At 38.3% G+C, this 23,672-nt stretch overlaps 1 protein-coding gene across 4 annotated transcripts in view; it reads right to left on the bottom strand.

Moving 5' to 3' along the window:
• Nucleotides 1–23,672, bottom strand: part of CDC14A (cell division cycle 14A) — a 182,393-nt gene that overhangs the window by 152,369 nt on the left and 6,352 nt on the right. For 3 of the 4 annotated variants that reach the window (XM_059900504.1, XM_059900512.1, XM_059900490.1), the window contains exons 3-4: nucleotides 12,278–12,353; nucleotides 6,357–6,401 (exon numbers count right to left, since the gene is read on the bottom strand). In XM_059900504.1, coding sequence (XP_059756487.1) covers nucleotides 6,357–6,401; nucleotides 12,278–12,353 — 121 coding nt within the window. The remainder of the gene's footprint in view (nucleotides 1–6,356; nucleotides 6,402–12,277; nucleotides 12,354–23,672) is intronic. The other variant, XM_059900496.1, reaches the window with a different exon arrangement.

The following is a 23,672-nucleotide window of genomic DNA, read 5'->3' as shown; positions in this document are numbered from 1 at the left end:
TTTTCCTCTCTGAACATTTTTAAATGTCTATATTAACCAGAGCACCAATATTAATATTTTCTTTTTATAATGTTCTATTAAAAAATCCCCTTTTAATTACCTGAAAATAAATGGTTAACGGAAAAAAATGAACCATCAAAAGGATTATGTCAGCAAACATCTTAATACAATAGCCATATATTAAATTCATGGACTCAAACGAACAGTTATTAAGCACCAGCTGCTATATGCCAAGCAATATGCTGCATGCTCAACTAAATCCAAAATAAGCAACATAGTATATTGTATACATGCTAAACATGAAAAGAAGGTAAAAACAAAACGATCTGTTAAAATGAAATCAAATTATTAGTAAAAATTCAAACATAAAACAATGAGAACATGATACAACTCAATGAAATCCACTCCATTTCCTCATATTTCAAAACAGTTATATGGTTTTCCTCATATTTCAAAACAGACAAATGGTTTTCAAAATACAGACACATAAGTACATTTTAATATTTATCTATAAATTCATACCGACTAGAAAGGCAGCTTTTTATACTCTACACACTAACCACAACTGCAGAATATTTGCTTTTAGAGGCCCCTTAAAAATGTAAGAGCTCAACTACATACCTTTCTTTACCCTGCTATTTTCTACAAGGAAAAGAAACTCTTCCACAACTCTGAAGTTTATTCTAAGATTAAACAGCAACATTCTGGCTTTAATATGTAACCACAGAAAACGTAGTTCTATGCATCATGGCTGTAAGCCTAGAAACCCTCACCGCCCCAAGTCAGGCATTTCTTTGATAACCAAGAATCACGTTCTGAAAATGGCACTGCTCTTTTATTTTATTTTTTTAATTTATGTATTTATCTTTGGCTGTATTGGGTCTTCGTTGCTGCACGCGGGCTTTCTCTAGTTGAGGTGCACGGGCTTCTCACTGTGGTGGCTTCTCTTGTTGCGGAGCACGGGCTCTAGGCGCGCAGGCTTCAGTAGTTGTGGCATGCAGGCTCCGTAGTTGTGGCTCGCGGGCTCTAAGGCACAGGCTCAGTAGTTGCGGCACACAGACTTAGGTGCTCTGCAGCATGTGAGATCTTCCCAGACCTGGGCTCAAACCTGTGTACCCTGCATTGGCAGGTGGATTCTTAACCACTGCGCCACCAGGGAAGTCCAGCACTGCTCTTTTAAATTGAACTTTGAAAAATAAGTGTTTGCCTCAAACCTCTTTGAGGTTTGGTCTCTTATTACCAAAGTCCTTATTTCCAGACAAGCTTACTAAAATACCTCTATGATATAAAGTTTAAAAGAGTACATTTAAAAACAATAATAATAAATTTTTTTAAAAGAGTACATTTTATTCAATTCAGGTCAGTGGAGTTAAAGCACACAAGTTATCTAAAGACTTCAAGGTCACCATCAGTGGTGTTGACACTTGTCTACTTGCTTTCTCAATTTGGAATTGTTACCTGCTGGACATTTCTCGTTTGTTTGTTTTTGCCAGTGATTTATCTCCATCAATAAGCTATGTTTGATTTATTGAAAGAAGAATCAAGGCTCTTAAGACCTAAGCTTCTTCTACGGTCTCTAAATCCTAAACTACCTAAAGACTGCCTTACAGAGGCCAGGACCCCGTTAACATGAGTCAGATGGAACACAAGGACTCAGCTCCTCTGGCTCTCAGCCTCTCACTATTTTCATTTCCTGGATCGCTAACACACCTCTGAGGAAGTTTAAACTATCTGTTTCGATGCCCTTTTCTACTAAGAGTTTAGGTTTCATAACAAGCTACTCTTATCATTAAATAGTGGAATTAAATTTATTTTACAAATTTACTCGCCAACAGTGACAAACTCCTATTGCTGTTCTTTCATCGCCAATGGTCTTTACTGTTGGATTTTAACTTTTTGTGTTTGCTTCTTTTTTGTTTTTCTCTCTAATTCTAAAGTATACGGAATGCAGAGAACCATCCTACAATGGGAACCATGAGGACAGAATTCTGAAGGAAACTTTCTTTTCACCGTATACTTATACATTTTTTAAAGTAAATATAATACAAATTAAAATTTTAAGGGAAGAATTTTTTTTACCTTTACAAGCTTTCAGAAATTATATCAGATAAAGAATATTCTCTGTTGGAAGCTGCCTACAGGATGCAAACATAATTGACATTTTTTAAAACATCTGTCACCCTACCTACTCACAAAATTTTTTTTCTTGTGATGAGAACTTTCAGGACTTACTCTCTCAGCAGCTTTCACACATGCAATACAGTGTTATTAGCTGTAGTCACCATGCTGTACGCTACAATAACTGACTTTTTAAAATGAGAGTTCTCTATCTGACTTTTAGGAAAGCTTTTAAAACTCCTAGCATTTACCTTGCTTAGGGTTAGCTATTTTGGAATTCAAGTGTTTTTCTCAGCACTGTAAGTCAAGAAATGATCTTCTGTTTAGTGAAGCTTGGCCAATATCTCCTAGGTCAGATCACAGAGAGGTGAGTTCTCACTCAAGGAATCAAAACTAATTCAAAGTGAAGGACAACAGAGAAAAATCTTACATATTACAAGCCTTGTCCTAATGTCCCTCCCTGTCACAGCCAGGCCTTCGCTTCCTCTTACGGGTCAGCATTCCCCAGTCTGGCAGCAGTAACGCTGTTCAACAGAGGAGATATTCTGGTACTAGGATGAAAAATTTCAGGGATAACAAAACATTTTGCCAATTGTTTAGCTCTTGCTTTATATGATTGAGTTGATCTACACAACCTCTTTAAAGTTTTCTCCTTCCAAATATTAAACATGTCCTTATCTTAAAAACAAAAACAAAAACTACCTATTACATATCAAAGCACACTGATGACTAAAGTGCCTTTAGAGGAACATTTGGCTCATTCTTGGAGATCTTTCATATGGAAGAACTTTACCATGCAAGAAAAGAAAGTCCTGCAGACAATAGGACTCTATTTTATAAATGAGCCCCGTAGATATTTTTTCAAGTTCTGCTCTAATATCAGGAGAACTTCATGCCTCCAAACTGGACAGTTACCTCTTCCTTACCTGGCTGTCACCTCTACAGTCCAGTGTACCGGCCACGCCCTTCATGGAGATTACTTGCTAAATCATACCATCACCTCTGGCTCTCAGTGAGCTCCTTGCTCTAATACAGATTCTTTCTGCTTTACATGAAAAGCTTAGAGATTACAAAAGCACTGTGTACAATAGCAAAGTAAAGTTAGAAATCGGTAAAACAAATGAATATAGTCTTAAATATAAAGAGGAGGATGTCACAGAAGGAATACTAAGACCTCTGGACTATTTGTCTGCTCTGCAGCAAGGCTGCACATGACCCATTGCAAATTCTAACATGCAGCCACTATCCACACTATATTGTAGACTTCTATCTGGAAACTGGAGTATATAACCTTCTGAATCTTCTTAACCTAAGTGGACACAGCCAGCCCTCTATAATAACAACAACAGTAATATTTATTGGTCACTTGCTACATGCCATTATTTCTCAAAGCAGTAGGACAGTGCCAGAGGGGTCCAGTTTGACCGGACACAGAGTGACTCCCAAACCAGAGGTCCCGGGCAAGGCTGAAGTATAATGAGCATGCTGTGCCTCTCTTTTACCAAGAGAACATAAGCCTGGAGCCATGGAGGGCCTGGCTTACCACACTTGGCCAATAGCTCCCAGGTCACATCAGAGAGTTGAGTGCTCTCCACAAGTGTGGTAGACGGAAGGAATCCAGAACTCTCTCACTGAGCTTGATAACTTGTGTAAACCTTAATTCTCAATTACAAGGCCATAACAAGTTTCACGGTTCAAAATTTAAATAATTCTCAGGTTGAATTGGTCAATAATTTTAAAACTTTTCAGAAATAAAAAACAAACTAAATTTCAATCTAAATTATATTTTATTATATTACCATATTGTATTTCATCCTCTTAACAGACTGATTCAGAGTCACCTAGAGAGCTTATTAAAACACAGATTGCTGGGCCCCGCCCCTAGAGTTTCTGATTCAGCAGGGAAGGGCCCAAGAATTTGCATTTCTAACAATTCCTTGGCAATTAATACTGAGGCTGCTGGTCCAGGGACCACACACTGAAATCCACTGTGCTAAGACATTGCTAAATTTTGGAAAAGAGCTGCATGAAAACGTGGGAAAAGGCCCCATTCCTGGAAATGCTCTATATGGATCCTAAAATACCGTCCATCTGGTCAAGTAGCCCCAAAAGACATTTAAATTCTTTTAGGAACTCCAAATCATGCCATGTGACTTTTAAAAGCATGTTATAGAAAACACATTTCCCCAGATTCCTCAGAAAACTTTATTACAATTTGTAAATTCTTGCATTCCAGCTGATAACACCTACGGGAAAAGTTCCTTTAATGTTTCAGCAACTAAGCTGCTTTAAATGGTGTTATTCCAGGGCTTCCCTGGTGGTGCAGTGATTGAGAATCCGCCTGCCAATGCAGGGGACACGGGTTCGAGCCCTGGTCTGGGAAGATCCCACATGCCGTGGAGCAACTAAGCCCGTGCGCCACAACTACTGAGCCTGCGCTCTAGAGCCTGTGCGTCACAACTACTAAGCCTGCTCTCTAGAGCCTGCGAGCCACAACTACTGAGCCCACTTGCCACAACTACTGAAGCCCGCGCACCTAGAGCCCGTGCTCCGCAACAAGAGAAGCCACGACAATGAGAAGCCCGCACACTGCAACGAAGAGTAACCCCCGCTCGCCGCAACTAGAGAAAGCCCGCGCACAGCAACGAAGACCCAACGCAGCCAAAAATAAATAAATATAAATGATGGTGTTATTCCAGAGGTTCCAAATTCAGATGCTCTCAGGGGCCAAGAATTTAAAGTGGGTCAGTTGGGAAACTAGAAAAGCATGCCCTACCCAATGCAGACCTAGCTCTCGTGCAGGAATCTGGGCCCAAATCAGATACTGTAATATTTAAAAGAAGCCAGGAATCTATAATTTAATGAAAATTTTCATAAATTACAGATGTGGACCATGAATTCAAAATTTTTAAACAGCATTCATGCCAAAAAAAAAAAACCCAAACATGTCTGTGAACTGAAAGCAGCCCACAGGCAATCAGTTTGCTGAATCTGAGTGCTGGGATACTGCAGCTGAAGAAAGTTCTAATGGTTCAATCAGCATGAAATGAGCAGCTGTTGTGTGTCAAGCACAGTGCTGAGCAACATGGTAACAAGGGAAGCAGAACCCCAGGCTCTAGCCTCCGAAGTGCTCAAAGTCTAATGAATATTTGATGCTAAACAAGGGGAAAATATTGGCCAAGGCTTATTACAAATGGAAGAGAATAACTACCTAGGGATGCATTCACAGCACAGCAAGGTCCAATGGAATGATCTTAATTACAGGTACAATAATTGTTTCATTTAACAAGGTAAAAAAATAGTAACTAAAAGATGGGATTTAGTAATGAATATCTATCAATTAACATAAGCAAACCTATGGAAATTTCCAGACCTGTACTGCTTCCCTGAGTGAGAGTTAAAGTTCTACCACTCTTATGTAAATCATGACAAGTGTGTAATACAGCATATAAATGTTTGATGGTACTTGTAAACCAAAGTACAATGACTGCCATATTAGAAAAATACAAACTAAGATGAGGATATTGACCCCAGACAGACATTTTCTATCTCAGAAAGGAAAGCTGTGTGAAAGGTTGCATTCTAATGGGATCACTCCTTGTGAAAAACAAGCCACGGCAACTCAGAGAGAGAGAGAGAGAAAATGACGACATGCTACACAAATCACAAATACCTCAGGCTATCCTTGAATTATGGCGACAGACACAAATCATGCACTTGGTCAGTTTAGGTCAGGAGACCACAAACTACTTAACCATTCAAAATCAAAAGGTGATGCAATTAAGCTCAAAGCCACAAAAACAAAAACAAAAGAGTTAATGGCCAATTTAAAGGAACAGATTTTGGGGGCAGCCTTTCGGTAAAGTTGTTTGCCACGCTTAAAAGCAAAATCTTCAAGTCGTGTGGTTAGAATGTGGTGTTTAAGCTGTGTCAATCAGCCTGATTGAGCTAAGGAAGACATTAGTGCAGCCTGGATTATATGCCCTTTAATAAAAAAAAAAAACTGAGCCCATGCACTTCCCTAAACAAGCAAGCTCTGCCAATGATGGTGGTCAGATTAAGTAGATTACAGCACAGGGACCATGGTGACCAACGCATCATTCTCTTACACTGACTAGGCTAGCCCAGTAATGGCCGCAGCAATCAGCGTCTCCATAGCAATCAGTGGTCATTCCATTGCAAAAGCGATAAAATGAACAGGTCTTCCTGTGAGCAGCCATGACCTCTACATGTTTTACCTCCAACTTTCCCAGGAAAGGGATATTCTTGAAAATTTTCTTTGGCTGTACAAAACAAAATACGGTTGATGTTTTTATTTAGAGCTAAAATAAAACAGATCGAATAGTTTATTTAAAAAGAAAACGGTGTCTCTTACGGTCCATTTTGTTTCAAACCCAGTATGTTTCATTTAATGAAATGGCACCTTTGAACAAAGTAGAAGTCAAAACGTCAAGAAAAGTTGCTCATAAAGGTTAATCGATCAGGCTGATAATATAGTTGAAGGCATTTGGGGATTCTCTATAAAAGGGGGTTTTCTTGCCTGAGGCTTCTGAATGGGCATAAGGGCTCCAGGCCTTGCAAACTCTACTTACGCTCACTCCTGTGGGAATTAACACTGTTTTAGCACCCCTGATACCTCTTTAAACTACATGAACACTCTCCAGAATGTAGCTTGCTTTTCTTCCCCCAAAAGCCCATGAACCTGCAACAGAAGATAACCTCATGAAGAAATCTTCAACATGTTTTTGTAGTTATAATAAGAGGGTGGCCTGATCACTGTATCAAAAGAGTGCTTGTGTACAACCACCTGATACTGTGGCAGGTACCTGGTTACCAGATAGGATTACTGCACTGATTCATTCAGCAACAAGGACATTCCCTGAGCCCCACCATCTGCCAGGTACTTTCAGTGCTTTAATCATCCATTTCACCATGCCCCCCTCCCCTTTTTTCTTTTACCCTGAAAGGGCCATGTGGGATGTTTTGTACATTTAAAATTACATTTCTGTCAATATTCTTTTAAATCTTTCTAAATTGTCCCCAAGATTACTGTGATTGTCCTGTTGATTCATAAGAGCAGGTATTAAAAAAAAAAAAAAAATTACTGCCCTAGAAAACATCCCCTTTTTTCAGAGACGCTCTTTTTTCCCGCAGGCTGGGGTTTTATTTTTCTCTGAGGAAAAGTGAAATCAACAGTTAAAACTGTGTTGATTATTTTAGAAAAAGCCAGTTCAATCATATTAGGTTTATAAAACTGTCAAATTATTGAATCAGTAATTGAAAGATTTTCTTAACTGATAAACTTTGAAAAAGGTACTCTGCTTTTCAAAACACCACTACCTTGTCCTTAATTACTACCGTCTTCTCTTTTAGAAGCTCGTATATTCCAGCCCAGTGTTCTCAGCATTGTCTGTGCCAAAAATCCCTTTGAGAACCTATTAAAAAGTTATGAATCCTCTCAGAAGAAAAATGTAAATACATACAAAATTTTATATATAATTTCAGGAGTTTATGGATTCTTTGAAGTACAAGATTACAATTCTTGGTCTAGCCTATCAATCACAGATGACATTTTAAATTAAATAACATACACAGTTTTGCAAATTGTCCTCACTTCATTAAATCTTCTTTCTTTGACTGATTCCCTTATTATGGTAACTCTTGACCAGAAATAGCAAACTACAACCTGTTACTGTATAACTCTTAATACTTACACTTTTTAAAGTATAGTTTAAAATAAGAAACAGGGTTTTTGCTGGTGGTAGTGGTTTCTGATTTTGGTTTTTTAATCTAAGTAAATGCGTAATGGATAATTTTCCATTTTAATTCATATAATTAAAATGAAGACCACTGGGAAAAGAATGCATATGAGCACACACACACAAAAATATCAGTAAATCATCACCTCAAACCATCAACTTTAAAAAAAACCTTTTAACATATAAAAGATAAGAAATTCGGGTTTGGAATAGAATGTACTGTAAAATATTACCTATCTACCTAAGGTATCAAATAAAGGGGAAAAAATAATAAGAACTTTATTGGAAGAAATAAAAATTTCCAAAGTAGAAAATGAAATACGCCTCCAAGAGTTAGGAAACCACACAGAAAAAGAATTCTAAGAAGTTCTTTGTTAAAAGAACAGAAGTTATTTAAGTTATTTTAACAAAAGTTATTTGTTAAAATAGTGCCAATTATTCAGAGAAGCAAAGGAGTTTGAGGACCAAGTCAGTGGCATCAGATTGGGTATTCAAGATGTCACTAGAGCAGTTTCAGTACAGTTAGGAAGACAAAGTTGGGAGAGCAAATGATAAGAAATCAGTGCAAAGTAAGGATGTAAACATGCTGAGGGCAGGATATTGAAACCTCTAGAGGCAAAAGGATGAAAGAGGATCTGTAAGTCATGGGGATCATGATAAGGCCAAAGCAGTTTCTGTGTGTTTAGTGACCCTGTGCTGGACACTTGGAGACAAAAGTCTCCATTTTTTGATAAGGCATGCCTCCATCCTCTAGGGGCTCAAGGTCTAGTGAGAAAGATAGATGCAATTGAAAATTGCAAATTATAACTGAAATTATAATTTCAATTAAAATTAAAATTACAACTCATCAGTAATAGAGATCTGCACAAAGAATTATGGGAAAACAAAGGAGGCACCTCCCACTTTGTCCAGCAGCACAAGGAGATGCTTACTAGGTGTGGTGGTGCTTGCACAAGGTCTTAAAGAATGAGGAGTTATCAAACCAGAGGGCAAGGGCACTCCAGCCGTACTGGATGTCACACGCAATTGTGTGGAGCAGCGACGTGGTTCGGGGTAAAGTTCAAGGCTAGGAGTGGCAGGGGTACTGCAATCTTCAGTAAATCAGTAAGTTAGTGCATGAAATCACCTGCTGGGAAGATGCCAAGGGTGGGAGTTGTCAAAGTGAGCAAGACAAAAGGCATGGAAGTATGGTGCCAAAGGTCTTACCAAAATGAGCGACCGTGGGCTGCAGACAAGAGACTTCAGAAGGGAGCTGAGAGCCTAAAAGAATAGGGAGACTGAAGGTCTGGAGATTACACAAGGGTGAGAGAGACGATGTGGGAGGCGTGTAACAAGGAGGGTACGTTCAAAATCGGAAAGCCTAGAGTCTGGGTTCCAGGAGGCAAAGCAGCCGGAGTGGCAGGAACAGTCACTGGAGCAAAAAAGAAGCAGAGGAGCTATGAGGCCACCATGGGACAACAAGGGGAAGCTAGTCAGGGCAGTGCTATGGGTGAGTGCAGGAAGATGATAAACCAGAGGCTGCAGCTACCAGTGAAGGTGGAGAGAAGTGTATGAATGACGCAGTCAAGGGCCTGAGAACCTGGCCCCGACCTTACCTTGCAGCCTTGGGCAAGTCACATGCCTCTCCTGGGCTTCCCTTTCTGCACCTATGAAATCAGGAGGCTGGACTAAATGGTTATTTGGATTCCTAAAATGATATCGGATAGCTTTCGCGTATGTAAATGATAGCTATGAGGCTGAGAAGGTGTTCGTAAACTTTGTTGAAGAACTGTCTTTATTGTAATTCCTATCAGAATTCACCAATGTTACCTTAGTAACTTTCTTTTGTATAGGACTTCAAAATTTACAAAGCTCTCTTACACATATTTTCTAACCTCTGTACATATATAATCCTAACCACCTTTCTGGGAGAGCTCTATAAGCCCTATTTTAGAGCTGAAGAAACAGATTCTACAAGGCTGAAGCGATTGCAGCTTTGAATTGGTAACGTAAGTCTTTTTCTCCTGATAAAGCGATTCTACTTGGTATGCTTTATTGAGATAACCCATGACTTACTAACATTTAAAATTCATTCCCTCAGCAAGTAACAAGGGGCCCACTAATTGTACTAAAGCTAAAAATGTCATTCATCCCAGGCATCCATCAGATTACCTGATCACTGAAATGAACCGAGGGGACGGTCTGAACTTTATTAAATTTGTATAATGTTGAAAGAAAGCTTTGTAAATGAAAAAAATCAAAACAAGCCCTTGTATACGCTTACCCATACTGTTTAGTATAGACCATGATAGTAAAATAGTCTTAATTCAATCCATCTACTCTTATGTACTTGTTATATAGAGCACTGAGTCAGACCAGAAAATTTGTTTTCCTAATAATGATTCCTTTCTCTTCAATCATTCCAGATAGTAGACAGGTTCCACACTGTTGATTATAATACCCAGTTCATACCAACTACACACTAACAGGACTAATCAAGAGAGTGAAGAAATTCCTAGGTCCTCAAAAGGAAGAAATGGATTTTAATTATTTATGAATTATCCTTTCCTTCTTAATTCATCCATTAAAAGTCCATTTAATATTTTTTATTGAATCCTTTCGGGGATATTATTTGCTTCCTTGGTGATTACAAAAATTTTAACTTTATCTTTTAAACGATAGGCAGTAGCTTCTTTTCTGAAAAATGTAAGTAGGTTTAGAAATTGAGTTATTTGTAGTGAGGTGGATGGACCTAGAGTCTGTCATACAGAGTGAAGTAAGTCAGAAAGAGAAAAACAAATACAGTATGCTAACACATATATACGGAATCTAAGGGAAAAAAAAGCCATGAAGAACCTAGTGGCAAGACGGGAATAAAGACACAGACCTACTAGAGAATGGACTTGAGGATATGGGGAGGGGGTGGGGTGAGATGTGACAGGGTGAGAGAGTGTCATGGACATATATACACGACCAAATGTAAAATAGATAGCTAGTGGGAAGCAGCCGCATAGCACAGGGAGATCAGCTGGGTGCTTTGTGACCACCTAGAGGGGTGGGATGGGGAGGGTGGGAGGGAGGGAGATGCAAGAGGGAAGAGATATGGGAACATATTGTATACGTATAACTGATTCACTTTGTTATAAAGCAGAAGCTAACACACCATTGTAAGGCAATTATACTTCAATAAAGATGTTTAAAAAAAAAAAAAGATGTTTAAAAAAATAGAAAACGAAATTTAAAAATTTAGTATGAATAAAAAATAAAAATAAAATTTTTTAAAAATGTAAGTAGGTTTAGTTAAAGGAATGTACATACTATATTTCTGAGTCAGACACTACTTTAGAAATTAATCCCCTAAAAAGTTGATTACAACAGATCTTATGTTATGTGATTTTTGACTTTAAAAATCTCTCTTTGGTATCATTCCATGTCCATTTAGCATTTTGAGATCAATGGCAAACATCTGTGAATTCATATTTTACAGGAAATTCTCCACGATAGACTGTCTTTTATACCTAAGTACAATAAAAATCAATCAAATCAAAAAATTATCATTAAGCAGATAATATATACAAGGCACTGCACTGTGTCATGCCAGTAACATTTTACCCAGCAGAAAGATTAAACTATCCAAGCATTATAACTTAGTGGTTATCCTCAAGAGCATGCTGTGTAGATTTCACCTTGCAAACTGAAACATTTATTTAAGATCCTCATTTAGAAAATTGAGAGAAAAAGATAAATATTTCCTTCTATGTGATGAAGTAAGTTTACCAAAACTAGGAATATAGATGTCACTCTTCCTCATATATGCTTAGAATTTAAGAGGGAAAAAAAGCCACATGTAAAATTTTTAAAATAGAGATGAATAGTGAATGTATGACCCAAATTTTGTCATAACAGGTAAAATCCATGCTCTATTGCTGCTAGTTGATCAATCTCACTTGGCTGTTAACTCTACAGAGATGACATTCAAGAAATACACAAAAATTTCAATCTTGATCGGATAGAAAAAGCTTATGCTCGAGCTCCTGCCATGCAGTGATGAGCCAGCCCCCTTCATCACCTGGTAACAGTGTCCAGAAGCGGATCTGAAGGTTTCAGAAAAATCATCCTAGGAGGGAATTTGATAAACCCATTAACAACAACCTGAAAGGATTTGTGTTTTCTTTCTTAGATCACTATTTCAATGACTTCATTCAGCTCATGTTTCCATTGATCCTGAAAAATGAACGAGGTTAACATGTCCTTTGTGGGGTAATCAGGTAGATCAATTTCAACTTCTAGGTGAACTACTCACTTAAATTTCCAAAGATCAAGATTACCTAACTAAATGGTATATGCACAGCAACCCCACCGGTTAGATTTCACAGTTCAAATTTTTAACACCAAAATATAAACATCACCACAATACTCACTTTTAGTTTCTTGTTTAGTTTACAGCAGTATCTGTACACCATTGCCAAGTTCAAAGGTCCAAAATCTGCATAGAAACTGAGATTTTTTTTTAAAGTAGTATTTAGTAAAGATATTTTCAGTAACATCAATGCTAATTTTTATTTTCATTAAAGTTACAGTCAAGTTTCAATTGTCTTTGGGAATAAAGGTTAGTATACGACTGAATCATAGTAATCCAAATAACTAGTGACTTCACCCTGCCAATGCCCTCCAGTTACTATAACCAGTCTCGTAACAGGGAACTATTTGGACAGTTTTGAGTTCCACCTCCTTTTATCTCCCTACCAGGACATTAAGTAAAAGAATTAAAAAGCAAGCACTGAAAGAACCAACATGAACAAAACATATATGTGGCCTACACTTCCTGGTTTTATTTATCACCTACTCAGTCATAAAGCTCATGTACCCTAAGTTCTAATTCCAACTATTCCACTCAAACCTTGCTCTCAATTTTCAAGTACCTTAAATCCAGTGGTCTTTTTTTCAGTTTCATTCTCCTTGGACTTTCTGTATTATATAACACCCTGGCTCGTCTCCTTCTCTCCACCCCTTTACATCTCCAGGATACACGCATCAGTCTGCAGATCATCTGCTGTCATGAATTAAACGATAACACTATGGAAAACAGACGGCTCCTAACCCAAGACCCAACATCAGTTTTTCCCATCTTCAGCTACCTGCTGGACTTCCCATCTATGGGTCCTTCCATCACCTGGAACTCAACCCATCTTTCCTTCAAATCAGCCCTCCAGGCTGAAAACATTTTGTTTCTCCCAGTTGCTCAGACATGAAACTTCCTATTAATTTAGTTCAAATAAATATTAATTTAGTTCTTATATATCAAATAAGCTACTACTCTAAGTCAGCCCTTCCTTTTCTATTCCTACTTCAGCAACAAAAGTCCAGATCTTTCTTCATCTCACATCTTCAGTGTTTTAATTCTCTCTCTCCTGCCCAGTCAACCTATATTCCACACTAGAAATTAATCTTTATAAAATCTCACTTCTCACATATCCTCTCACTGTTCAAAAATGTTTAATGGCTCTTTACTCCCTTCAGAATAATTCCTTGGCTCAGAAATCAAAGCCCTAACCATCACACCCCTAGCTTCCAGGCTGATCTCTCCTAATAGTTCCCATATGGAATCTTCATTCCAACAAATATATCCATTCCTCATTCTCGAATACTCCATGCATATTCTTAATCCAAGCCGCTGCTCAGATTGGTCTCCTTGCCTGGAATGCTCTCCTTTTCTCTTTCTACTACCCTCTAGTTTCCTCAAAATCCAGTTCAAGTCCTACCTCCTGCACTCACCCTAAGAGAAAACTAACCACCTTTCTCTCAAAGTTCCCAAAACTTATCATCTGAGCCACTGTTTTGGCCCACAACACATACTATCACATACTATGGATTATCTTATTAAGTGTAGATCCTACCTGGCCAGCTACAGTGTAAGCTTCTCACTCAGGGACTGGACATCTTGAGAATGTCCTGCTCATAATAAACTTCAACAAATAAGTCTTCATTATGACTATTTTGCTCATTAATGCCCAAATTCAATTTAGTCTAGACTATAAATTAACTAACTATCAACACGTTTTCAAAAAAAGCATCCCCAAAAGACATTTAATTTTTTAAATAAAAATTAGGATTTATTTAATTTTTTCTGCTACCCAAATTACACTACCATAGATATGTCATTACAAATCTGCCAAAAGCCTCTTGCCTTACTTAAGAATACTAAACTTCTATACTTTATCCATCTTAAACAAGTTGACAATATTTTGGCCCTTACATTCAAGGTAACGTGAAAATTAGCCGTTCCTGCACACAGGTTTCACGAGAGTAAGAGTAGAGTTGCCAAAAAAGGAAACCTGCAACGATTTGAAATGAAAAGTTCTTCTATTTCTAGTCCCCAGTGTGATGCTGTGCTCTAAGTACAAAAAAATACCCATGAATCCAAAATGAACTATGCCTACGACAATTACCAACCAGTTCAAGCCCTGTCGACAAAAATCCACTCAAAAGAACCAAAATGAAAAGACTGTACAAATAAGTATGTACCAGCACTGATTAAGGCAGCCTTGTTTCTATCACAGAGATTTCCTTATCCTTGGGTTATTGTAAGCAAAACTCAACTAATATATCTTATTTTTGCTACTTGAACATGAATATTGAGACATAGAACTTTAAAGTAAATCTGGAATTTTTAGTTAAGATTATTTCAGCTTTTTTAACCCACTGTGAACAAATTTTAGGAAAGCATAAAGAATTCAGGTCATCTAATTCCAGTTTCATACTAACCATTACAAGCCAACTTCAATTCCAGACTCAAAGCTGTTCCTAACAATAGAGCCAGCTTAGACACATGTACTTTTGGAAGCAACATGATTAATAAAGACACCTATTTCACCAAACACCATGAAAATAAATTGGTATACTCCAACAACACAGGAAAAAGTAAATCAAATACAGACCTCGTCCTTAAGTTGATCTGCACTCTCCAATATGGCAGCCACTAGCCACACGTGGCTATTTAAATTTAAATTGAAGTTAAATAAATTAAAAATTTAGTTCTCCCATCATATTAGCCCATTTCAAGAGTTCAAAAGCCACATGTGGCTAATGGCTACCAAGATGTACAATACAGATATATAACATTTCCATCCCTGCAGAAAATGTTCTGTGCTGATAGACAACACTGATCAAGATTTAAAAAAAGAAAGAAACAAAAATAACAAACAACAAGAGAAATATAAATAAATAACTTATTTAAAATAACTAGAGAAATAATCAAGTACCATGAGTGAGGTATAGATGAAATGTTTAAGGACAATGTCCTTCCCTTTCAGGGCCCCACATTTTTCCCAACAGTGAGATTAGGCCCTGGTAATTCTTGTCCCTTCCTGTTCAAGGGGGTCATATTTCCAGAAAGCCAGTTTGGGACCTAGGACAGGAGAGGGTGGAAAAATAGAAGAGGACCTAGTCCCCACTCCCCTTCACAGTCCCTCAAAGAGACAGTTAGCTCAGAGCATCAGATAGCTGCAGTGAAAGATGTATACCTCTATCTTGACCACAGCCCCAGGTTAAGGGTAGAAGAAAAACAAGCAATCTTAACCTAAAAGGTTTCTAACCTCACAATATCTTGAAGCTCAATGGGCCAGCGTTTATATCCTGCAAAAGGAGGGATGGCCTTCAAGTCACACTGAGAAATTCAGTCAAAAATTTTGCACAGCCAAGAGCAATTTAGAACATGTCTTCAAAAGTCAGAATTGTCACAGACAAATATAAAGCCAACAAACTCTATCTTAAGGTCGTTTTATATATCCTTTCCTTACAGTGTTTACAGTTCTAAAAATATATATGTATTTATAATATAGCTTTATATACATATAATTTTCTAACAAGCTAAATACATTTCTGAAAATGTCAAGAGCATTGAAGAAAAAATGGTCACAGCTGCTCACACCATGCTAGGTTATCACTGACTTAGGTATAATAAAATGCCATGAACAGAGAAGACACCCTCCAACAACATGCCTCTTTGTAAGAAACTTCCTCACCAGAGGCGGGGAAAATGGAAACACATTTACAGGCCAGACCATTAGCTAGAGGGAAATGTTAAAATACAAAAATCAATTGATAACAATTGAAATAACTCAAATATGCTAGAAGGTATAAAATATGTACTTGAGCAACTTGGAACCAAGGCAGGAGAATAAAAGAATTGGGCTCAGGGCGGAAGAGGAGAACTGGAAAGTCATGAACCTGGGGACAGTGAAAATGGGGAGGAGAAATGGCAGAGATAAGCCGTGTAGAGACACAATAAAGAAACCCGAGGGCTGAGTGGGCTCCTAAACCTGAGGTTAATGATACATGATAGTGTCTTCTCCATTCTGGCAATTCCCAGGAAGAGGCCCCCAGAGCCACAGCCAAGCAAGGGTCCCCACTTTTTCTAGGGTCGGGGGAAACTCATCTCATTTGGACAAGGAAAACCATGGATATATTATTTTATTATTGCAGGGTACCCTGAGCTTCCCCTCCAAATGAATGCACGAATGAACAAATGAATAAGTGTCCCTTATATATATATATAAATTTCCCCTTGTAAGGTTGGTAAATTATGGGTCAATACCTAGAATGAAACTCATGAATTATTAAGTGAAAAACAGTCAATCTGTCTTTTTATTCCATGAGTGTAAATAGCTAAAATCAAATTCTTCCCTGTTTTGATAGGAAATAAATGAAAAGAATTGGATGGAGTCCTGCAAGTGGGGAGGGAAGGAAAGATAGGGTCATCTTCTGGGGAGAATGAAGAAATGGGACCAGAGCAAATGTTTACCAGGGTCACCCGCTACCCACAGAATTTAAGGGAAATAGAATTTGGGCCTAGAAGCCTTTCTGTTATACCCTACATGTCTAGCTCTTCTCACGAGATTTATGAAGTTTATGATGTATCATTCTTTTGTGTTTGGTTTTTCTAACAAACTCTAATTTAAGTGGGTCCATTCCTAGAGGAATCATTATTTAAAGCACAGTTGTACCTTATTCTACATATCAGAAGTTTCCTCTGAAAACTGTCAGCTCCTCAGCAAAAAGATAAACTATATTCCAGGCAATACTCACTGAACAAAATTTATGACCACCTACTCTGAGCAAGGCACTACAAGTTAACATAATAATCAAAGAGTGCTGACAATACAAGAAAAAAAATATGAAAAAATTCTGTAAGATCATTATAACGCATGCCAACTCTGCCAGTTTTTTACCGGCACTGCTGACATGTTTCGTCTATTCATTCATTCACTCACTCACTCAAATATTACTGAAAACCTGACTACCAGTCCCTACCCATAAGGAGCTCACCACCCAATGATAGACAAGTAAACATAATTACCGTTGATAAATGCTAAGATAGCAGTATCCTGCAAAGCACAGTGAGATGTGTGTGTATGTGTGTGTATGTACATATGTGCAAAATTTTGGTGAAATTAATCAGCACTGATCTCTGGACTATACACTACACCTAATATTTTCCCTATCACTAAAATATTATCAGCACCCCGTCAGTCTGATGATAAAGATCCTGTACATGGCTGAAACTCACAATGATCACGTTTCAAAAAGGCCTCAAATGCTCAGCAAACTTTAATCTAAGATCAAAGTACAAGCCTGAGTTTTTGCTCAAGTATAACAAACCACAGTCACATTGATGTCTACCTCCTAGGGAAGAGAGGCTGCACATCTAAGAAGCTTCCCGCTCCACATCAGTCACCTAGAGACTGATGGAAAACTAAAGACCATTGGGAAGCAAGGGGTTCGTGTCTCAGCTTGATCCCTCAAAGTCCCTGGGCTGATGTCTTAGCCTCTCTGGGACTCCACATCCTCATCTATCAATGAAAATGCTGAATTAGATGGCTTCTAAAGTTCTTTCCAGCTATTATATTATATTATATTATATTACTCTATCATATCACATTCCTAGCCATTATATATGACTATTATGTATATTATATATTATAGTGTATATATATTATATATATTATATTATATATTATATTATATATAATATATAAATATAGATAATATATATTATCTATATATATATTATATATAATATATATTATATATATTATAGTGTGTATATATATAAAATAGTCTAGATTGTCTATGACTCTAGTTATCCATACAGGACAAACCATTCAACAGTTCAAATGTCTCTCAAAGGCTGCTCACCCTATCTGATGCACTCTGCCCTCTCAATGTGTTGGGTCTAGGTACAGAAGGCATTTTCCTCAGAGTGTCTCCTCAGAGAATAGAAAGAACCTCACAGCTTTCTTCCTGAAATTCACTATGCTTTCTACATAGCCGGAAAACAAACCCACAGTCCAGAGAGCAGCTTCATAAGGTAGGAACCTTCACATCAGTACTATTTACTTACCTATGTAAGGTAAGTAAATACCTTACCTTACGTAGGTAAGTAAATTTGTTGAGATCACAAAGGAAGGAGAGAATCCCAATATCAACTCTCACGCCTGTCCTTTGGTACATTATCTAGATTTTTAGGAAAGTCCAGATACACAACTGGGAATATGAGGAACCCTTCTCCACTTACCACCTTATTAACCTGGGGCAAGTAGCGGGGCCACCTAAGCCTTCAGCTGCTGCTTCTGTAAAATGGGTTGCTGCTTTGCCTTAAAGCCAAAAAACAGACTAAATGATATCAAGGAACCTTCAGCACCAGGGTCTGTAATTCTGTAACTTCCCACTTTGGAGTAGGTCAATTAATTAAACACCCCCTTTGACTCTCAAACTAATGTAAACAAAAGAAGACTTTTTCAGGAATGCACTGGCAAGATTAAAATTCACTCCCACAGAAACATTCTCAAGCAGTGGAAATTAACCCCTTTGTTTAATGGCAGGTATTGAAGGCAAGAGGGCTATGCAGGCAGTATGCGTGTGACTTTGGTAAAAAAACAGAACGGGGACTGATCCCCTTTACACAAAAGACTAACCTTCCTCACATGTCATAAAGCAAGTGAGGTCCTGAAAAGGAAAATAATTACTCTAAAACCTGACAATGATCACATTACCTCTCTAAGCTCTTGGAAGTAAAACCAAAACCCTCAAACTTGTCTGTGAGGCCCAGGGTGATGCAGACCCTACCTATCTCTCTTTGGGGCCTCATTTTGCACCATTCCCCCCATTTTAGTACTAGTAAGCTCCAACCAAGCTGTTTCTTTTAATTCCTGCCTCAGGCCCTTGGTACTTTACCCTCCCTGGCCTAATTAACACCCACTTATCCTCTAGGTCTCAGCTCCAGTCACACTTCCTCAGGGAATTCTTCTCTGATCCCTCCCCGACCTCCGTCTTCACCCCACTTCACACACACACACACGCACACGCACATGCACCCCTTCACGCTGCAGACCAGTTTTCATTGTTATGTGCTTCCAAAACCATAGGTCTTTCCTTCAGAGAACTTACAAACAGTCCTATGTCTAAATATTTGATTAATAGCCTCCCTAAGCCTCACTGGACTATAAACTCAATGAGAACAGGGTTGGGTTAAAATTTGCTCATTAATGTCTCCCTAGCACCTGGCACGGAGATGACTGAGCAAATGAATGAAAGATTGACATGGCTGGTTCATCTGCAAAAATACCGTCTTCTTCCATTTAATCCTTCTAAGCTATACACCAGGTCAAATCTGGGGAAAGATGTCAGATATCACGTTTTACTAGCTTTGGGTACAAAATTGAACTAAGTAGACAAAATTGACAAAAATAACCTAAGAAGGAAAGGACAGTGAGGGCGATGGAGAATGGCGAGGTCATCCGCCTCTCTAGAGAAGGGAGAGGTTGGGAGCACCCACCTCCACAGTCTCCCCCACGGCCTGCATCTTTATTACTGGCTTCCTCCCAATGTGACCTGCTCCAGAAGTAACCCCCAATCTAAAAAGACTCACCCCAACTAAGCGCCATCCCAACTCCTTTTTTGTTTAGCAGCCCCTTCAATTCTATCTGAGAGTTTTGCCAAGTTAAAATCATTCTAAACCTTTACTTTTGGGTTTTCTAGAGCTGTAGGCAATCTGCTATAGGCCATATAAAATAAAACACATTTGACACTAGTTAAAGCATCTGGCAGAACAGGAAAGGCACTATTTTAAAGCCCACTATTCACAGCTCCCTAGAAGAGACCTTTTAACCCTTTTCTTTATCACACACTTAGAAAAAAATAAAATGTTTTTAGCATTTCAGATTAATTCAGCTGCAGATGATCAATAATTTGATTACCAGGACTAATATAAATGCTGTATATATTCCACACTCTCTTAAAAGGAAGATAAATGTATAGAATAAGAAATCAGTTATACAAGGATCCCCAATTCAGAAATCTCAATCTGGAATAGAAGTGAGAATCACAAGTAAGCCAAAAAACAAAGTCACATTGTTTCTTCTAAAGCCTGTCACAAACCCATGCCCTTTAGCGACATTTATAAGACACTCTCAGACTCACTTGGAGTCTATTTAGCCTTATTTTGTATAAAATGTGATATCTAGTTCCTATGTCCATAGTATATTAGACTCATCAGACAGATCATAGGCAGGAGGCAGCTATTAGCAGCTGGTACATTGATAGTAATGTCAAAAGCTAACCCAACAGTAAGTATCACCTAGAAAGTGCTCATTGTAGCCATCAACAAAAACTGACTGAATAAATTAAAACCACTAAAAGACAAAAGACATTTAGCAGGCAGGCACCATCTGCTACATAAGCAGAGATCCCTTTATTCCTTAGGAGCTCCTAAAACTATCCCTGAATTACAGTGAAACTGTACAACCAATGTATTCATAATAATAGAGTCTGAGTATTACAGAAAAAAAAGCAAATCATAATCAGTAAATTCTTTAACAAGGCAAAAATGTACATTCATTTTAGGAAGGTTTCCATAAATTACAAAACTGCTTTGATATTTTAAGATGTGATTTTCTAACTCTTTGTAGAAGCTGCCCCAGTGAAATGCCACATTCCCAGACAAGATAAATGCATTACAAGAGTATACCTATCAAGGAGAGCAAATCTGAAATAAACCATCTTTTCTGGTTCTCAAAAGAAAATTAAATTTTATAAGAAAAGAAGAAGTCCAAACTAGCAAATTCTTTAATTTGTCAATAGGACGTGGTCGTCTTTAAGACCAAAATATTAAACTAATAAATTAATAAATGAAACATTTTATTCAAAAACTCTAGTTCAAACAAACTATTTTCCATAAAGGAATTCCCTATCAATCACAAATAATCGTGATCCTTTACCAGATGTTTCCAAGTTGTCGAGGACTGCGACTGTTACGTCCTTTAATAAATACGGCAATATTTTTGATGGTTCTCATTCAACATCTGATTCTTTGGTGGTCCCGGAAGTATTCAGGCGATTAACAAAACCAACTTTTTAAATGTAAAAAAATTTTTTTAAGAAACAATGAATTCCACACTTAAGCCCAACTCAAATCAGTGAGCCAGAAAGGAACTCGAGATCAGCTGTCCCACCCACCTCCCCAGATTTTAAACAAGTAAATATCTAAATACCCAGGGCAGACACTGTCTATTTTCTGCTGAAAGATCGCAAAACACAAAGACTCCTCTTCTACTTTCATTATAGACCCCCCTTTTTTTACTTCTCTTCGCCATCCCCAAAATAAAACAAGGCAACAAAAAAGGCAGCTCCCCCTTCTGATTTACAGACATGGCCTACTTTAAGGTGTCCCTTTCTCCCAATCACCCAAGTCAGAAACCTTGAACTTAACCTTCAATTCCCCCACCCCCTCATCTGGTCAGTCCCAAATACAGTCACTCCATCCTCTCTAGACTCTCCCCCACTGGGCCTTTCTGTTCCCATTGCTACAACCATAAACCAGCCTGGCCACAGACAACAGACACCCCACCTCCCAGCCATGGGAGTACTTGTCCTAAGCAGAGCTCTGCTCTGTCTCCCTGTCACTCATAAACCAGCAGAACTGAGATCCAAACAGCTTTCCATAAGCCAGTCCCCAACCATGTTTCCAGCCTCACCTGTGACCTCTCTGCACTGCAAGTATTTTGTCTCACCTGACAGAATCTTGCTACTCCCCAACACTGAAATCTTTCTTTCTTTCCTCCTTCTTCACTCACTCATTCATTCAGCTAAAATTTCTTGTACACCATCTCTATGCCAGGCACTGTGCTGGGTACAGGGATACAGTGGTGAGCAAAAATAGGCAGTACTCATCCTCACGGAGATCATAAAATTTACTCTTTTGCTCTTACACACCCTTCAAAAGCTAGTTCAAATATCACAGCCTTTATATCTCTTCCTTTCTTAGATTTCTAATATGTACATTTACAGCTCTTGTCATATATTGCCTTGCAATGTGTTGTTTCCACTTCCTTCTTTATGTATCTGTGTGTCCCCAAAGCATCAGCACAGTGCTCTGCGCCAAAATCGATCCCATCTAAATGTGAAGTTTCCTCTATTTCCAACCACTTACCACTTTCTTTCAAATTCTGCTTTTTTCACTTCCCATAAAGATGTGTCAAGAGTCTTTTTTTCTTTTTCTTTGTTTTTTAAGCACAAAGGTGTATTAAGCTGTGGCTAAGTAAAGGTCATTTACTTTCAGCTTTGGAATGTGTTTATGAACAGACAAATGAGAACATCTGATGTCTTAGGGATCTACTTCAAACACAATAATGAAGCGACCCTGTGGTGACTTGGCCGACAAAGAACTTGGACAGCAGACAGCTCCTCAATGGACTCTTGTACGGTCCATTCGGATCCCTCTCTCAGGCTGCCCGACTAAGACTAGCCCTGTCAGTTCTAACTGAGTCCTCAGCACCTCCGTTAAATTTTGCATTTTCACCAGGCTTATCTCAAGCAAACTGAAAGAACTGAGTAACAATTTGTCCTTATGAAGAGCAGAGACTGACTACCCACTGTGAATGCCTGGGAGGTCAAAACAGCAAATATTTAATAAATCAATATCCTGAAAGTAACAGTGGACTCCAGTGGGTCACGGAATTAAGAACTGACCAGTGAATGTATACAGATATGTCTATTTCCTTATCACGTACACAGCATAGTACTCTTGGTTGTGTACACAGGAAGCACACGCCTAAAACTCATGTGTTCAAAACAGAGAGTGGAAAAAGTAGCCCTGAACAATACTGGGTTATTTCTGCAAGGTTAGGATGGGAGGAAGGAGAAAAGGGGAAGAAAGTAGAAACCTATACCATCTTTTAAAAGCTAAAGAGTTAAAAAAAAAAAAAAAAAAAAAAGCTAAAGAGTTTTCCAAGTTTTTAGGAGAATTCTATACAGAAATCATTACATTTTACGTTACACCAGTTAAGCAGAAAGAACATTTCACCAGACAGCCTGCAAAAAGTTTTCACAGGCTTATAAAAACTGGGCTTCTTTTGTTCTCATCTCTCCTATTAATATATAATGATAATTAACTCAATTTACTTTCTCTCCCCTTTTTAGGCAGGGCAGTCCACTGAAAGGAGAAAAAGCAAAATTACAGCCACAAAAGTGGAGCCGTGGAAAAACATTTTAATTACTATCACACATTCCCAGATACAGCCTGTGCACAAATTTGTGCACACAATGTCAGCAGCACATTTATTGCCAAAGCCATAACCACCCAAGTTAGAAGGGCCACGTGAGCCAGGGAGGGCCAAAGCTGTTCTGCACCCTCCCCACCAACCTCAGGCTCAGGACAACTGGGAACTTGCTGGAAGCATAAGAGCAAGACTTCATGGCAAATTTACTAGCTCAATGACCTTAAGCTCTACATAATCCTCTCTGGGCCTCAGTTTCCTT

Source organism: Balaenoptera ricei, chromosome 1 (assembly GCF_028023285.1).
Source record: "Balaenoptera ricei isolate mBalRic1 chromosome 1, mBalRic1.hap2, whole genome shotgun sequence".
NCBI lineage: Eukaryota > Metazoa > Chordata > Mammalia > Artiodactyla > Balaenopteridae > Balaenoptera > Balaenoptera ricei.
This window is presented reverse-complemented; position numbering and strand designations above follow the sequence as displayed.